The sequence below is a fragment of the Pan troglodytes genome, chromosome 3, assembly GCF_028858775.2.
Source record: "Pan troglodytes isolate AG18354 chromosome 3, NHGRI_mPanTro3-v2.0_pri, whole genome shotgun sequence".
NCBI classification, from domain to species: Eukaryota; Metazoa; Chordata; class Mammalia; order Primates; family Hominidae; genus Pan; species Pan troglodytes.
In genome coordinates, this window is record NC_072401.2 from 40,213,856 (window position 1) to 40,233,169 (window position 19,314).

The 19,314-nt window shown below is 38.9% G+C and overlaps 1 protein-coding gene across 6 annotated transcripts in view; it reads right to left on the reverse strand.

The window, feature by feature from the left end:
- PDS5A (PDS5 cohesin associated factor A) overlaps nucleotides 1–19,314 on the reverse strand; it is a 153,318-nt gene that overhangs the window by 62,589 nt on the left and 71,415 nt on the right. For all 6 annotated transcript variants that reach the window (XM_526554.8, XM_063808735.1, XM_016951458.4 and 3 more), the window contains 6 exons: nucleotides 16,721–16,872; nucleotides 15,033–15,146; nucleotides 13,120–13,201; nucleotides 11,474–11,522; nucleotides 11,087–11,226; nucleotides 2,920–3,035 (listed from right to left, as the gene is read on the reverse strand). In XM_526554.8, the coding sequence (XP_526554.4) occupies nucleotides 2,920–3,035; nucleotides 11,087–11,226; nucleotides 11,474–11,522; nucleotides 13,120–13,201; nucleotides 15,033–15,146; nucleotides 16,721–16,872 (653 nt within the window). The remainder of the gene's footprint in view (nucleotides 1–2,919; nucleotides 3,036–11,086; nucleotides 11,227–11,473; nucleotides 11,523–13,119; nucleotides 13,202–15,032; nucleotides 15,147–16,720; nucleotides 16,873–19,314) is intronic.

Genomic DNA, 19,314 nt, shown 5'->3' on the forward strand with positions numbered 1-19,314 from the left:
TAATGTTGAATTTTATTGAATGTTTTTTCAGAACCTATTAAAATGACTATACGGTTTTTATTCTTGGTTCTATTAATATGATGAATCATGTTTATCGATATATGATTTATGAACCATCCCTGCATCCCTGGGATGAATTCCACTTTATTGTGATGAATATTTTTAATGTGTTATTGAAAGCAGGTTGCTAGTATTTTTGAGGATTTTTGTATCTATGTTCATCAGTGATAGACCCCTATCCCTCACCCTCTAAAAAAATCAAATCAAAATGGATTAAGACCTAGTGGATGAAACCACTAGCAGAAAATGCTAGGATAATGCTTAAAGACAGTGATCTGAGCCAAGTTTGTTTGTGTTAACATCCCAAAAGTACAGGCAACCAAAGCAAAAATAGAAAAATAGAATTACATTAAGCTAAAATGGTTCTGCACAGCTAAGGGAGCAATAAAAAAAGCGAAGAGACAACCCACAGAATGAGAAAATATTTGCAAATTATCCCTGTGTCAACGGATTAATAACCAGAACATGTAAGGAGTTCAAACAACTCAATAGCAAAATAACAAAACAAAACAAAACAAAACACCAGACAAACAAAAAATCAAAACCATACAAAAAAAATCCAATTTAAAAGTGGGAAAACAGGCCAGGTGCAGTGGCTCACGCCTGTAATCCCAGCACTTTGGGAGGCTGAGGTGGGCAGATCACGAGGTCAAGAGATTGAGACCATCCTGGCCAACATGGTGAAACCCAGTCTCTACTAAAAAACAAAAATTAGCTGGGCATGGTGGCATGCACCTGTAGTCCTAGCTACTCGGGAGGCTGACGCAGAACTGCGTGAACCTGGGAGGTGAAGATTGCAGTGAGCCAAGATGGCGCCACTGCACTCCAGCTGGCGACAGAGCAAGACTCCGGCAAAAAAAAAAAAAAAAAAAAGGGGGCTTTTTATCAACAAGACAGAGAATAACGGATGCTGGCGAGGATGTAGAAAAAAGTAAACCCTTGTACACTGTTGTTGGGAATGTAAATTAGCATAGCCACTAAGGAAAACTGTATGGAGGTTCCTCAAAAAACTAAAACTGGATCCACCATATGATCTAGCAATTCCACTACTGGGTATATATTTTTTAAAAAGGAAATTAATATATTGAAGAGATATCTGCAGTCCTATGTTTATTGTGTCACTATTCACAATAGCCAAATATGGAATGAACCTAAGTGCACATCAACGAAGAAAGAAAATGTGGTATATATGTACAATGAAAAATTATTCAGCCATAAAAAAAGAATGAAATCCTGCCATTTGTAGCAACGTGTATGCAAATGGAGCTCATTATGTTAAATAAAACAAGCCAAGAACAAAAAAAAAAAAACAAATATTGCATATTCGCAGTCATATGTGGGAGCTAAAAATGTGAACCTCATGATGACACAGTAGACTGGTAGTTACAAGAAGCTGGGAAGGGTGAGAAAGGCGGAATGAAGAGAGGTTAATTAATAGATATAGAACGACTAGTGTTTTAGAGATCGGTAGAGTGACTATAGTTTAATAGCTAAAGAGAATTTGAATGTTTCTAGCATAAAGATGAATATTTAAGGTGATGTATATCACCAATACACTGATTTGATCTTCACAAATTGTATAAATGTATTAAATTATCAGACATAGCCTGAATATATGTACATTTATTATGTTATGGGCTGACGTGTTTCTCCCAAATTCATATGAATTCTAATCCCCAGTATCTCAGAATGTGACTGTATTTAGAGATAGGGCCTTTAAAGAGATAATCAAGGTAAAATAAGATTGAATGGGTGGGGCCTAATCCAATATGACTATTGTTCCTGCAAGAGATTAGGACATAGACATGCTGCGTGCACAGAGAAAAGACCACAAGAGGACACAGTGAGAAGGAAGCCATCTGTTTATGAAGATGAGAGGCTTCAGGAAAAAAATTAAAAATTGCTGATACCTTGGATCTCAGGCTTACACCTCCAGAACTGTGAGAAAATAAATTTCTTTTGTTCAGGCCAGGCACTGGGGTATTTTGTTATGAAAGCCCTAGCAAATGAATATAATCAGCATTTCAATACAGCCACATCAGTGATTCACCTAAGGTGAAATAAACAGCGAAGCTTGGGTACTGGAACTGATCTCTGAATTCTAGGCTGTTTGGAAAAAGAACCAACAAGTGCTGCATAGTAACTGAATATGGAAAGATATATAGCTTATCTACTGGAAAAATGATTGGTGCAAGAGAAAAGCATTACCAGAAGTTTGAAAAGTCTGAAATCATGAGAATACATAATAAAAAATCAACAGCTCTTAACTAATGTCTATGATGCCAGGCTGCTTACCTTTTATATATTACCTCAAATTAACATAATCATTCAACAAGAAGATTTTATGCCCATATTAAAGTTGAAAATAAATGAAAATTCAAAGACAATCCAAAGCCACAAAGTAGACTTATGTTTTGAAACCAAATTTGCCTAAAGATAATCCTCTCCTCTTTCCAATATACCATTCTGTTCTCACACATCAAATGAACAGTGGTATAATATGTACTACAGAATATTACAGGGCCATTAAAATGCTTAAGAAAACTCAGAGGTTGGTCAACAGCCACACAGATCTAAAATACTCCTTTTTCTGTCTTTCTCTTTGTTCTAAGTTTTCTTTAATGAGAACGCATAAACTAAAAATAAACATAAGAACTCTTTAAAAACAGAAAGCATTATATAAAGCCAAAGATCATAAAATGAGAAGGCTTTCCCTTCAACTTGAATGATGTACACCCCTGTGATTAAAAAGAGACATACAGAGGTTTTCAGGTATCTTTAGGAGCCCAGAATTTAAATTAACAACATTGTAGTTTCAGATTATTATTTATTTTTGAGCGAATATACTTCTTGGCTTACCTTATGGCTTCTGAATCAATGTGCACAGGTGCGATTCTTTCCAACAGAAATTTGACCATCTCTAGAAAAGGATTTGTTGGTTGCTTAGGATTTGCAAGTTTCCGGGCTATTTCTCTCTATAGAAAGAAAGGAGTTTTACCAAAAATGTGATTTGCTTTCATATTTTTGAAAAGAAAAATGACTAAGGAACTGAAATATTCAAAACCAGCATAAGTGGTTAAGAATTGTCTGCTCTAGACCCTGACTAAAATTTTTACACCCCGAGCAATGACTGAAAAATCTGGACACCAGAGAAAAGAAGTGGATGATGTGGTTTCTGAGTGAACACAGCCTTGCCTCACAATTCTTCGATGAAATTATTGGTTGATATAAGCAACGTTTTTTTTTTTTGAGACGGAGTCTAACTCTGCCACCAGGCTAGAGTGCAGTGGCACGATCTCGGCTCACTGCAACCTCCACCTCCTGGGTTCAAATGATTCTCCTGCCTCAGGCTCCAGAGTAGCTGGGATTACAGGCACGTGCCTCCATGCCCAGCTAATTTTTGTTATTTTTGTAGAGACGGGGCTTCACCATGTTGGCCAGGCTGGTCTTGAACTCCTGACCTCAAGTGATCCACCTGCCTCGACCTCCCAAAGTGCTGGGATTACAGGCGTGAGCCACCACACGCCTGGACTATGGCAACCTTTTTAATACTCTAATTTAGAATAAAAACAATTTGTACTTTTATGGGTATGCTTTATTGGTTTTAATTATTTCATAATTTGACAGAACATTGTGTTTTGTTTCAGTTATTTTTTTTTTTTGAGCCGGAGTCTCGCTCTGTCAGTCACTCAGGCTGGAATGCAATGGTGCAATCTTGGCTCACTGCAACCTCCGCTTCCCAGGTTCAAACAACTCTCCTGCCTCAGCCTCCATAGCAGCTGGGTTTAAACATGCACGCCACCATGCCCGGCTAATTTTATATTTTTAGTAGACATGGGGTTTCGTCATGTTGGCCAGGCTGGTCTCGAACTCCCGAACTCAGGTGATCCACCTGCCTCGGCCTCCCAAAATGCTGGGATTATAGGCATGAGCCACTGTGCCTGGCCAGTTAATTTGTTTCTTAAATAATACATATTCAGGCCGGGCGCAGGTGGCTCACGCCTGTAATCCCAGCACTTTGGGAGGCTGAGGCGGGCGGATCACCTGAGGTCAGGAGTTCGAGACCAGCCTGACCAACATGGAGAAACCCCATCTCTATTAAAAATACAAAATCAGCCGGGCTTGGTGGCGCATGCCTGTAATCCCAGCTACTCGGGAGGCTGAGGCAGGAGAACTGCTTGAACCTGGGAGGCGGAGGCTGCGGTGAGCTGAGATCGTGCCATTGCACTCCAGCCTGGGGAACAAGAGCAACTCCATCTCAAAAGAAACAGAAAAACATATTCGTACATATATAAATAATTGCAAAATTTTTCAGTTCTGGAAGAACATAGGTGGAGGATAAATGAGAACTCTGTACACCCCTAGAATTTTATTTATAAGTTAGACATACAGTTATGGAAGGCTGATAGATGACCCCAATAATAAAAGTAACTCTCAGCCAGGAGCAGTGGCTCATGCCTGTAATCAAAGCACTTTGGGAGGCCAAGGCAGGTGGATTGCCTGAGCTCAAGAGTTTGACACCAGTCTGGAAAACATGGCAAAACCCTGTTTCTACCAAAAAATACAAAAAATTAGCCAGGCGTGATGGTGCATGCCTGGGGTCCCAGCTACTCAGGAGGCTGAGGTGGGGGGGATCACTTGAGCCTGGTAGGCAGAGGTTGCAGTGACCACCTGAGATTGCACAGCTGCACAGACCCTGTCTCAAAACAAAAAACAAAAAACAAAAAAAAGTTAACTATCCATTTAAGCTCAAAGATTATGGTATTAGGCCGGGTGCAGTGGCTCATGCCTATAATCCCAGCACTTTGGGAGGCCGAGGTGACGGATCATTTGAGGTCAGGAGTTTTGAGACCAGCCTGACCATTCTCAGAGGCCATTCTCAGATTTGTCTTCTCTTTCATTTCTTCTCTACCTCCTCCAAGTGATGTAATTGTGCTAATATATAGAACCAGGCCTGAATCCCAACACTTCTGAACACAACTGCAAAGACGCTATCTTCTTCCCTAAAGCATCTCCTCTGATATCCAGTCAGCCAAACTGAAAATATAGCAGTCATTCTTCACACAATGGTCTAATTCCTATTCATCCTTTAAGACTCAACTTAGGGGTCACTTATTCTAGAAGAAGCCATTCCTGGACCTATTTCCACCCCTGCCTGGAATGAGTAATGCTTCTTTATTTTACCAAAGCACACAATTCAATGGAAATATTTGTCAGCCTCTGTCACTTATTCTGCAAGCTCCATGAGAAACCATGTATTATAAAATTTATTTAATCATGCAGTGAATTATAACAGTGTGTGCTTGATCAAGAAAGAAGATATTTGGACTTCTGAAGATACAATGCATATCCAGGTAACTAGGTAGAGGAGGGTTTTTAAAAGTGTAGTCCATAAACCACTCATGTTGAAACTTGGTTAAAAGATGGAGAGATTCATGATGCTACATCATAACCTATTTTAAAGATGCCTACTCTTTGTAAGGGTAAGACCTATAAAAATGACCATTTATTGAAACCCTGTAGGCAGTGCAGGGGGGCTCTGCATTAGGCCACATATAAAATTTCATTTTACATTATTCTTTTAAAAATTCTATGAGGTTGATAATATTTATAGGTGAAGAAAATGAATAAGGAGGCTTGAAAATACTGAGTAACTTACTAAAGGTCATATTGGTAGTAAACGATATTCAAACCAAGGACTGTTTCATTAAATGTTAAATAAACAAGCTTCCTGGAAAATATTAAAATTTGGGGACCACTCTCATGGGGGGGGGGGGCAATGGAGCATAAACTAGGACGCACAGCTGAAGCTATGGCAAGTATGTGGTCCTTCTCTAGGGTCAAGGTGTAGAAACCTAAAACCTGAATTCTAAAGGGAAAGTAAATCTATGTATCACATTTCAATTCCACTGCTCACTCTCATTCATTATATCCCCCACCCCACACACAAATACACGTCTCTTTTGATAATCTTTGCTCAAAGTATGTTTGCTAAGATTTTTCAGAAATGGAACTTGGACAAAGAGGGAAGAAAATATTAGATTTCTATGCCTACTAACTCTCATATCAAGTAATATCTACCTCTTGAGAAGTGAGATATGATTTTAATTTATGAAAATAAGGAGGTAGTGACAAATACGCATTAGGGTACAGAGAAGGAACTCTCAAGGATGGAATGCAAGCTACATAGAATGAGAGAAACTAAATTTTACATTTGCATTATTTTTCTTTATTCTTCTACATCAGAAGAGGAATAGGGATATTAGAGGAAATATGTAAATAATATTCAGTAGCCCATAGGGGAAAGGACAAACTCATAAAGGTACTCTAACAGAGGTTTGTTTTCATGTGTGCCTAAGGGGTATTCTAAGTCCCACTTTACATATGAGAACACATAGTTAAATAACATACTCAAGTCACACAATGCTAATATAAGAGCTAGGAAAGAAGGTATAATGAACTCATGCTCTTACCACTGCAAGTGCAGTATTCATTTCTACCTCACTGGTTCCTAATATCAAGAGCACTGATTGGCTATACTGTGTGGCTGTTGCAGTCACAGTGTTGGGATTACAACAGTGAGCCACCGTGCCCAGCCTTTTCAAGCTATTTCATTGTCTGATCTAATTATAATAGTAGATTCTCTGCAGGACACAGTACTCTGGAACTAGAATTCTAAATGCCAAAGAAGTCAATGAAACTTTTAAGCGTTTTCAGCAAATTACTCAGCTCAGAAGTACAAAGCTTATTGGGCATGGTGGATCATGCCTGTAATCCCACTACTTTGGGAGGCCAAGGTGGGTAGGATCACTTGAGTCCAAGAGTTCAAGACCAGCCTGGGCAACATGGTGAAATCTCATCTCTACTAAAAATACAAAAATTAGTCAGGCATGATGGCGCATGCCTGTAATCCCAGCTACTTGGGAGGCTGAGGCAGGAGGATCATTTGAGCCCTAGATGCAGAGGTTACGGTGAGCTGAGATTGTGTCATTACACTCCAGCCTGGGTGACAGAGCATGACCCTATCTCAAAAAAAAAGAAAAAAATAAGTAAGTAAATAAAATTTAAAAAAGAAGTGCAAAGGTTGAGGTTGTCTGGGCATTTGGCACATCCACATTCATAGCCCTGAGAGACAAGCCCACTCTTCTCTTCCCTAAATTGGTTTTCCTCCCCATGTCCTCCTAATTATTGGTATTTGTAATGGTATTCAGATCTCTATGCTGAATAAAAGATACATGTTCTATGCAGCTAGACCTCTTCACATATACATCTATTATAGTCCTTATCCTTTGTAAGTTATTTTAAAACCATCAACTCTAATCCCTTCTAGAACAAAGTTAGACATATGTAATTGAAATTACATTTCTCTTATTTGTCTCTATAAGCCTGGTCCCAAGCATAGTACTTGACGTTTATGTCTAACATTGTGAGAAGGATTATTTATTTAAATCCAATAGGGCAGTGCAGGGCCCTTATACAGAGAAATACATACCCTCCCCCCGCCCACACACACAAAGAATTATCCATCACTCAATGGTGGAGACAGATTTTGAGAAATGTGTTGTTGGCCAGGCACGGTGGCTCACACCTGTAATTCCAGCACTTTGGGAGGCTGAGGCGGGCGGATCACGAGGTCAGGAGATCGAGATCATCCTGGCTGACATGGTGAAACCGCGTCTCTACTAAAAATACAAAAAATTAGCCGGGCGAGGTGGCGGGAGCCTGTAGTCCCAGCTACTCGGGAGGCTGAGGCAAGAGAATGCAGTGAGCCAAGATCGTGCCACTGCACTCCAGCTTGGGCGACAGTGAGACTCCGTCTCAAAAAAAAAAAAAAAAAAAAAAAAGAGAAATGTGTTGTTAAGGCAATTTCATCATGTGAACATTAGAGTGCATGCACACAAACCTAAATGGTATAGCGTACTACTTCTATGCTACAAAATTGTACAGCATGTTACTATGCTAAATACTGTAGGGAACTGTAACACAGTGGTATTTGTGTATTTAAACATTATCTAAACACAGGGTAAAAATATAAAAGATAAAAACACAATATAAACCATATAATAAAAATGCCATATAAAAGATAAAAAACAGTATACCTACATATAGAGCACTTACCATAAATGAAGCTTACAGGACTGCAAGTTGATCTGGGTAAGTCAGTGAGTAAGTGGTGAGTGAATGTGAAGAAACAGGACATTACGGTACACTACTGTAGACTTTATAAACACTGTACACTTAGGCAGCACTGTATTTAAACATTTTTTCTTTCTTCAATGATAAATTATCCTTAGCTTTTTGTAATATTTTTACTTGATGAACTTCAAGGGTTTGTTTTTGTTTGATTGTTTGTTTGTTTTTGAGACAGAGTCTCGCTCTGTCGCCCAGGCTGGAGTGCAGTGGCATGATCTCAGCTCACTACAAGCTCCACCTCCCAGGTTCACACCATTCTCCTGCCTCAGCCTCCAGAGTAGCTGGGACTACAGGCGCCCGCCACCATGCTCAGCTAATTTTTTTTTTTTTTTTGTATTTTTAGTAGAGACGGGGTCTCACCGTGTTAGCCAGGATGGTCTCGATCTCCCGACCTCGTGATCTGCCAACCTCGGCCTCCCAAAGTGCTGGGATTACAGGTGTGAGCCACCACACCTGGCCCGGTTTTTTTTTTTTTTAGCTTTTAAAAAAATTTTTGGAGACAGGATCTTGTTCTGTCACCCAGGCTGGAATGCAGTGGTGTGACCATAGCTCACTGTAGGCTTAAAATCCTGGGCTCAAGTGATCCTCCCATCTTGGCCTCTGGAGTAGTCAGGACTACAGGTGTGCGCCACCACGTGCAGCTAGTTTTCTTTAATGTTTTGTAGAGGCGGGGGTTTTGATATATTGCCCAGGTTGGTCTCAAATTCCTGGCTTCAAGTGATCCTCCTGCCTGGGCCTCCCAAAGTGCTGGGATTACAGGTGTGAGCCAATGTACTGATCTTTTTTTTTTTTTTTTTTTTAGCTTTTTGACTCTTTTGTAGTAACACTTAGCTTAAAACACATTTGGTGTACAGCTGTACACAAAATGGTTTCTTTCCTTATATCCTTATTCTACTAGCTTCTTCCTATTAAAAATTTTTTTGGCTGCATGTGGTGGCTCACACCTGTAATCCCAATATTTTGTGGGGCTGAGGCAGGTAGGTTTCTTCAGCTCAGGAGTTCCAGACCAGCTTGGACAACATGGAGAAACCCTGTCTCTACAAAAAATAAAAAATTAGCTGGGCATGGTGGCATGTGCCTATAGTCCCAGCTACTCAGGAGATTGAAGGGAGAGGATCACGTGAACCCAGGAGGCTCAGGATGCAGTGGGCCATGATAACATCACTGAACTCCAGTCTGGGTGACAGAGCAAAACGCTGTTTAAAAAAAAAAAGAAAGTTTTAAAACTTTTTTTTGTGCAAAACTAAGATACAACCACATACATTAGCCTAGGCCTACGCCAGGTCAGGATCACCAAGATGTCACTAGGTGATAGGAATCCTTCAGTTCCGTTATAATCTTTTTTTTTTTTTTTAATGCTTTAAGTTATGGGATACATGTGCAGAATGTGCAGGTTTGTTACACAGGTATACATGTGTCATGGTAGTTTGCTACAGCCATCACCCTGAGTTCTGTTATAATATTATGGGACTCCCAAAATATATGTGGTCTTATCTTTGGCCAAAATGTTGTCATGCAGTATACCATTTTAGATACATCAAGAATCTTTTGCCTGGGTGTGCGGCTCATGCCTGTAACCCCAGCACTTTGGGAGGCCGAGGTGGGTGGATCACCTGAAGTAAGGAGTTCAAGATCAGCCTGGCCAACATGGTGAAAACCCACCTCTACTAATAATACAAAAAATTAGCCAGATGTGATGGCTCATGCCTGTAATCTCAGCTACTCGGAAGGCTGAGGCACAAGAATCGTCTGAACCCAGGAGGTGGAGGTTGCAGTGAGGTGAGATAATCACTTGAAGGAGTTTGAGACCACCCTGGGCAACACAGAGACAAAAATTTTTATTTTTTCCTTTTCTTGAGACAGTCTCATTCTGTCACTCAGGCTGGTGTGCAGTGGCATGATCTCGGCTCACTACAACCTCCACCTCCTGAGTTCAAGCAATTCTCCTGTCTCAGCCTCTTGAGTAGCTCAGATTACAGGCATGTACCACCACACCTGGCAAATTTCTGTATTTTTAGTAGAGATGGGGTTTCACCATGTTGGCTAGGCTGGTCTCGAACTCCCAACCTCAGGTGATTCACACGCCTTGGACTCCCAAGGTGCTGGGATTACAGGTGTGAGCCAATGCGCATGGCCTCCAAAAAATTTAAAAACTTAGCTGGGTGTGGATGCGTGTGCCAATAGTTCTAGCTATTCAGAAGGCTGGGGTATAGGATCACATGAGCACAGGACTTTAACGCTGTAGTGAACTATGATTGTGCCACTGAACTCCAGCCTGGGTGACAAAAGCAAGACTATCTCAGGGAAAAAAAAAAAAAGCTGAATAAATGAATGCATAAGTCTTCCCTCCTGATAGCTTTAAGAATATTGGTTTTATATGAAATGAGTTCAAGAGAAGAATGAAGACAAAAGTCTAGATAGGAATTTACTTTATCTGTAAATGAAACCAGATATATGGCAATGTTACTACTACTAATTTATTGATAACGATTATTTCCATTCTAATACATGAAAGAAGAAAATGCACATGCACACAAGCATTCAGAAAATACTTATCATTACTCAATGAATGTCTACTAAGTTCAAAGCACTTTATCTTGTAAAATTCCTAAGACCAATCTCCCTGGCTTAGTTCTTTAGTTATTTTCCTGGAATGTGGCTGAGAGTGAATGGTAAATAGAGAATTAACTTGACAATAGATATACTCCAAAGTAATTCAGAGCTCACAATATTGTTACATTTACACAAATCACTGTATGTAAAACAGGCTTTAATAAAATACATATTTCTGTAAGTAAAGCTAGAGAAAAAGTGTGAAGTATGATTTACTAACCACACAAATATCTGCTTGTTTGCAAGAACAGGTTGGGCTAATTAATAACTCCAACTGAGACCGAAGTTTCTCATCATCGCCGAGAACCTGGTTAAATTTCTTCACAAAATCTTGTGCTTTCCCGGGGTCAGGCAAATTCTCTATAAAATTAAAAGAGAATCAATATTAGAGAAGGAAAAAAAAAAACTATTCTACTAAGCTAAAAACAGGTGCCGTCAAAATATTGCGGAGCCACTAAAAGAAAATCAGCCTAACTGGTTCTTAGAAACAAAATTAAGATAAAGATTATTTTCTTTTACTTAACATTAAATCAGTAGTCCCACTGGGTAAATACTTTGTCTGCATTTACGTTTACTACATGTTTAGTGAGTAAATAAACATACTCACTTGCTATGGTCATCAGTTTTCCAAACATGGCAGAACAGTTAGCCTCTGACTGAAATTTAAAACAGAAACAAAAGAACAACTAGTCATATGTGTTAACAAATTTCCGTAACAAAAATCAATACTCATTACTGTACATTTTTCATGACGTTAAAAAAAAAAGTTCATCACAGTCTGCTCAATGGAAAATGGTTTTACCACATATATACGCTAAACTAACAAAGAATTACATAGTAGCAACTATTAAGACAAATAGAAGGAAAGGAGATGTTGGGAGGAAGGTACTTAAAAACCCACAAGTATACAACTTTCACAGGAAAGTTACATTGCCAGAAGATTGAAAAAAGATCAATGAAGCAATCAATATATAAACTTATCATATCAGAATTACTATGAAACTATATGCCACAAAAAATTAACTAAAAATATAAAGAGAAGAAACTTTCTTTTCTGCAATAGAGTTCTGTTAGCTACTTTGTGGCCCGTTACTTAAATACCTTCAGGAAAACCTCCTTTCTAAAACGTACTTCCCTTTCCTGTATCCCATAAAACATTACTTGATTATTAGTTTTAATTTATACTAAATTTGAATAATTTAGTTCGAAAGTTAGAAAACTATGCCCCCATGAGCTACCTGTTTTTGTTAGTAGTTTCGATGGAATATAGTCATGTCCATTCATTTACTTATCGTGTATGACTAATTTTGCAAAGGCAGGGTTGAATATCTGACCACAGACTCTATGCCTTGCAAAATATGTTTTTGCTATCTGTTGATTTATTTTCAAAGTTTGCTAGGCTAGGTGCAGTATCTCACACCTGTAATCCTAGCAATTTGGGAGGCCTAGGCAGGCAGACTGCATGAGCCCAAGATTTTGAGACCAGCCTGGGAAACATGGTGAAAACTCACCTCTACAAAAAACATACAAAACCTAGCTGGGTATGGTGGAGCACACCCGTAGTCCCAGCTATTCAGAAGGCTGAGGTGGGAGGATCACCTCAGCCCAGTGACATCGAGGCTGCAGTGAGCTGTGATCATGCCACTATGCGACAGCCTGGGCAACAGAGTAAGATCCTGTGTATTTAAAAAAAAAAAAAAAAAGTTTGCCCGCCCCTGTTCCAGCATCCATGTGTCCTTGAGGGGTCTGTTTATATGGTCCCCTGGTTAAGAACACCTATTCTAGTGAACACACTTAAAAATGTAAAGTTTTTTTCCCCAACCTTGCAAAAATTTAATGGCATTTCTTTTTTAGTTTGCCATTGGCATATTTATAGGATTGATATCTGATATTCACTCTACACTGAGAGACCATGAATCATGCAGTGAAAAAGAAATATGATGTTTAATGTAATTTTATCTCAAAATTTAATTCTAATTATTTGAAAATTGATTAACTATATATAAACTCTTAGGGTCTGAAAACTTTATATAAACTAGAAAACACCATTTCTTTGCTCACACTAGAAAATAAGAGTTTGTTATATTTATTTTAAATGGAAATTTAGCTTGGACAACTACAGAAATTGTATTTAACTGACATATGGAAAATAAAACAACTGAGATACTTTTTCCCTGCTTCATTACGTAGAACTACAGAAAATCTGAACAGTGACTATAATAAACTATGAATTTAAACAAATCATGAACCTACTGTAGGCTGCTTGTGCAAATCCAATAGTTCGCGTACATGGCTCCGAAGCATGTTCTGACACTTCCACATTTCGTTGAGAGCTCTGTAAAGTTATGAATATGAAAACACACATTACATAACAATACTGGAAATTATTCAGCTTTACAACCTTTCTTGTTGCATGCTGTATATACACCATTCTTCTACATCTACCTAAAAGTTTAAATACCGGGAAATACATTTATTAGGATTTAAAACAATTTAGTACAAATGGTAAATATAAGCCTTCTTATGAGAGAAAATATTTGAGAGGTTTAGAAAGATTAATAGGTAATACAGGGATTGAAAGATGTACTAAATACAGGTAGCTAGAAAGTTTTGGTACAAGGAAAGAAAATCTCAAAGTGCAAGGGACATAAAACAAACTGAAAAACATGTATACGCTTGGAGCACAGGGCATGTGTGTGGAGCATAAGGAAGCTGGAGCATTCCACAGACACAGATCAAATCATGAAGGCCTTATTAAACAGGCTAAGGCATATACATGAAGCACTATAGACTATTTTGAAAAATGAAGTATCAAAAATGATGCAGATTCAAGATGCCAAATTTACATTATTGTGTTTATTCTAAACTTTTCTCTCTCCAGGAACACAGATTTTCTTCTCTCAGAAATCCCATCCATATTTCCAGGTGCCCAGATGACCTCTGAGAATTACTAATCTCTAAGCACTCTTTGTCAGATATTTTGAAATGTAAACAAACATCAAAACCTTAAGCAAGGAAAGGGATTAGTAACCATGATACAACACTATCGTAATAGAATTTCTGCCAAAATGACAGTCTTTTTATCTTTTCTTTTTTTTTTTGAGACAAGTCTCACTCTGTTGCCCAGGCTGCAGTACAATGGGATAATCTCGGCTCACCGCAACATCTGCCTCCTGGGTTCAAGCAATTCTCCGGCCTCAGCCTCCCTAGTAGCTGGGATTACAGGCGTGCACCACCATGCCCAACTAATATTTTTGTATTTTTAGTAGCGATGGGGTTTCACCATGTTGGCCAGGCTGGTCTCGAACTCCTAACCTCAAATTATCTGCCTGCCCTGGCCTCCCAAAATGCTGGGATTACAGGGGTTAGCCACCACGTCCGGCCTAAAAAATGCAGTCTTAATCTAATAATGCAGGAACACTTGAAGAAGCCACAATGGCAAACAGTCAAATTCCTAACTCAAAATTCTCTCTCTTTTTTAAGACAGAATCTCACTACATTGCCCAGGATGGTCAAGCTTCTAGGCTGAAAAGATCCTTCCATCTTCAGATCAGAATTCTTAATGACATCGCTCATTTACTTTGTGTATTTTTGACAAAAATTACATATACGATGGTATACAACATAATATATGTATATATTGTAACATTTACTTTAAAAAAAAAATCTATTAAAGTGAAATGACCACACATCCTGGTTGGCCTGGGACAGTTTGATTATGCTGTTTATTTAAGTAAAAATATCAATAGTGATCCCTTTCAGTCTGAAAATAATCCAGTTGGACCATTAATCATATGGCCATCTTACACAGAGAAGATCTGAATATGTTCACCCAACAAAGAATCAGTATTCAGTTATTAGGCTTAATATTTAGTCTGGAAGGATAAAGCACCAGTAGTTTTAGACACTAGCCACAGGTATTTTGACGTGGTCATTTATTTGAACACCTGAAACCATCCTACTACTGACCTGGCTGCCAAACAAGCCTACACATATAAGAATAACCTGAACATAAATCGTAACATTTTGTCTATAAATATTTACCTGAGGTTCTTGATTCAACTATAGAAGCAGCAACAATCCAATCAATAACAATTAATTAGATAAGATGAAGTAATTTTATGAAATCCTTAGAAAATACAGCAGTTATTTGAAAAGTAACTTACTTTACAGCATTTGGATCCAAACTAGCATATAAGTAATATAAGCATTTCATTCTCTCTTCTGTTTCCAGGTTGTGGGGGACAAGATACTGAGCAAAGATTTTCTCTACCAACAGTCTAGGAAATAACAACAACAAAAAAACCTAAGTGACACAATTATTCCATTTTTAAGAAGCAATTTTTTTTTTTTTTTTTTTTGGAGACAGGGTCTTGCTCTGTCACCCAGGCTGGAGCACAGTGGTGCAAACTCGGCTCAATGCAACCTCTGCCTCGCAGGTTCAAGCGATTCTCCCACCTCAGCCTCTCCAGTAGCTAGGACTACAGGCGCGTGCCACCATGCCCAGCTAATTTTTATATTTTTTGTAGAGACAAGGTGTCCCTATGTTGCCAAGGCTGATTTGGAACTCCTGAGCTCAAGCAATCCACCTGCCTTAGCGTCCCGAAGTGCTGGGATTACGGGCATGAGGCACCACACCCAGCCAACATTTTAAGTTTTAACCATCTTATGCCAGGATACCATATCAAGATAATAGCTATGTGTGCACATACAATGGAAGATATCAGTTTATAATGACTTCCTTCTTGGAAAGCTTTCAGTACAGTTTAACTTTAGAGACGCGGTTACTGTCTGTGGCTTTATAATTTGTCAGTATGAAACATTTGTTCTAGAAGGTTTAAAGGTTATTCCTAAACACAGGGTGCTAGGCTGTTCTGCCTATTCTTCTTCAGCAGTCTAGAACAAAAGCAAATTCATTAACGCAACATATAAAGCTATGATCCGCGGTAGAGCTAATTCTCAAGAAACTCATTAATTTCCTCTGATTACCGTTCAGCCCATTTTCCATGCTGTCACATAGTTAAAAACAGGGGGACCCCCCTTCATATTACTTCCAGAAAATGTAGTTTTTCCTGTGTACATCTGATTATTGTTCTCTCCATGATCTAAATTCCTTACCAATACTGGAATATCCTTCTTGCTAGTACCTATTGCTTGTATCTTCTTGCTTCTATTATTTAATATCACTGGATTAAGAATATACAAGATCTCTTAATTAACAAATGAAATACATATCCAGTGATGCCAGAGAAGTTAGTTTAATTAAACAAAACAATGGAAACTATTCTGCACACACCAAGTATCATTTGTACGATCCAATATAGAATTATAAGTAATATTCAGAAAATGAAAACAACTTAGTAATTCCTCTATTGGTAGTGGTGTAAAAACGAAAGTAACTAGCAGTTAACTCAATAGTGCTCTCTTGCCACACATTGGGCTAGGATGCTTTATATTCATTATTTTATTTAATCTACATGATAATCCTGTAGGAAAGGCACTATTATTTTTCCTTTTTATATAAAACTGAAGCGCACAAGACGTTAATGAACCTATGTAAGAATACACATCTAATAATGGGCAGAGTGAACATTTGGTCTCTAACTCCAAAGTCCATGCCTATTTCATATTATAAGGCTACCTTATAATCGTGGACAGTCTTGTTTAAACACAGTACATAAAAATATGTAAAAAGTTATCTCTAAACTTAGAAATAAATGATTAATCAAGTTGAATAAACTTAATTTTATTTATGAAGTAAATACATAAAAATAAGAAATTACTAAAATATTAGACATTTTTTAAGTAAAAAGTAGTTTTACACTCAACCATTCTACCAACATATTAAACTCACTTGTCGTCAATGCTGTTCTGATAATAAATATGCAGAAGTTTGTCCTTTATCCAGCTGACTTTCTCTGCAGCTTCCTTTCCTGCTTCACCATGAAGACAGTATTTCTTGTAAAGCTGAGCCAGACCCATCATAGCTTCTTTCCTTACTCGCCACTAAAAAGCATAAAATTTATTAGATGAGCAAGATAACAAAACTCTGTACTAATCTCCAAAGACTGCCTTGGCTTCATTAGGTTGTACAGTCTTATGTGTGCCTTTATAAACTGGCACACTATTTCTCTTCAAAAGAGGCTTTACAAACAATTTTATTTTTTTTTTGAGACGGAGTCTCACTCTGTCGCCTAGGCTGGAGTGCAGTGGCAGGATCTTGGCTCACTGCAAGCTCCGCCTCCCAGGTTCACACCATTCTCCTGCCTCAGCCTCCCAAGTAGCTGGGACTACAGGCGTCCGCATGCCCGGCTAATTTTTTATTTTTAGTAGAGACGGGGTTTCACCCTGTTAGCCAGGATGGTCTCGATCTCCTGACCTCATGATCCGCCCGCCTCGGCCCCCCAAAGTGCTGGGATTACAGGCGTGAGCCACCGCGCCCAGCCTACAAACAATTTTGAATCTGTTCCTATTTAGAAATTTTCCAATGCAAATATTGCTAAATGATCTACTTTTTTCTTTTTAAAGAAATGGGGTTTCGTTACGTTGCCTAGGCTGGTCTCAAATTCCTGGGCTAAAGTGATCCTCCTGCCTTAGCATCCTGAGTACCTAGAACTACAGGTTACTGATTTTTTATTTCCCTTGAAAACTATTAATAACCTTATGGGAGAGTTCATTTGATTCTATTGAAAGAAAATTCACCAAGTTTTAGAAGTGATTATAATTCCCCTTGCAAACAAAACCCCTATTATCTGGAATGTTTTAATTGCCAGTTACATCCCTTTAGATGTTAACTTCGGATAAGAACAAAGTTCACTATCAAGAATTCTGGGCCAGGCATGGTGGCTCATGCCTGTAATCCCAGCACTGTGGGAGGCCAAGGCAGGTGCATCGCTTGAGCTCAGGACTTGGGGAACTGACTACCCAGTGAATCTAAAATCCTAGTAAATCTAAAATTGTAGTGAATCTAGGAGTTGAGCTGGCTGACTAACCAGTGAATCTAAAAATATGCTCACAAGCTGACAAAACCTGCCCACTCCAACAGAGCTTCCAATCAGCTGTGCAGTGATTCAGTTAAAAATCTGACCAAGGGCGGGCATGGTGGCTCACACCTGTAATCCTAGTACTTTGGGAGGCCGAGGCAGGTGGATCACCTGAGGTCAGGAGTTCGAGACCAGCCTGGTCAACATGGTGAAACCCGGTCTCTACTAAAAACACAAAAATTAGCCGGGCATGGTGGCACGCACCACTAATTCCAGCTACTTGGGAGGCTGAGGCAGGGAAATCACTTGAGCCTGGGAGGCGGAGGTTGCGGTGAGCCAAGATTGCGCCACTGCACTCCAGCCTGGGCGACAGAGTGAGACTCTGTCTCAACAAAAAAACAAAAAACAAAAAACTGACCAACTATTCAAGGATCATCAGACCTTTGAGGAACGCTTTCAACAGTAAAGAGAGGGACCAAAACAAACAGGCCAGAGGAGGAAAATAGGACTCAGCAGAAACAGAGATAATACAGGCAGTAAAAGACACTTTCAAACATTCTCAGGGAGATAAGATTTTACACCATAAAATAAGACTCAATTCCTCTGACGAAGAAAGGAAGGAAGATAGGGAGAGAGGCAGGGAGAAAAGGAGGGAAGAAAGCAAGGAAGAAGAAAAGGAAAGGAGGGAAGAAAAAAAGGAAAGGAGGCAGGGAGAAAGGAAGTTAGAAAAATTAATGATTCAATCTGAGGAAACTGATTTAAAAAATAAAAAAGAAAAGAAAAAGACAAATTAGATAACAAGAGGTGCTTTTGGAAATTAAAAATGGAGATGAAGTAAAAAAAAAAAAAGATAAGAAAATTAAACTATCAGTCCAAGAATTTCAACATCAAATTAAAGAGTTCCCAAAAGAGAGAACAGGCTCACGCCTGTAATCTCAACACTTTGGGAGGTGGAGGTGGAAGCAGGCACAGATCCCTTGAGCCCAGAAGTTCGAGACCAGCTTGGGCAACATGGTGAAACCCCGTCTCTACAAAAAATACAAAAATTAGCCAAGTGTAGAGGTGCACACCTGTAGTCCCAGCTACTTGGGAGACTGAGGTGGGAGGATAGCTTGAGCCTGGGAAGAGGAGGGTGCAGTGAGCTGAGATTACACCACTGCACTCAAGCCAGGGCAACAAAGTGAGACCCTGTCTCAAAAAAAAAAACAAAAAAACCTTAGGGATCACCGTAAGTGAACTTCCTTACGTTGCAAACCTAAAAGGCAAACGATTTAGCTAGTTAGCAGAAGATTCTTTGGGACTTTTAGAGGTTGGGAAGGTTTAATAGGGTAGGAAAGAAAAGTTGTAAGAGAAGAGACAGGAAAGGAGAACATAAAAACTTAGAATGAGGATCATCATAAGATGTAAGAAAAATAATAGTAAAAAAAGATATCTGTGTATTAATAAAAAAAAAAAAAAAAAAGCA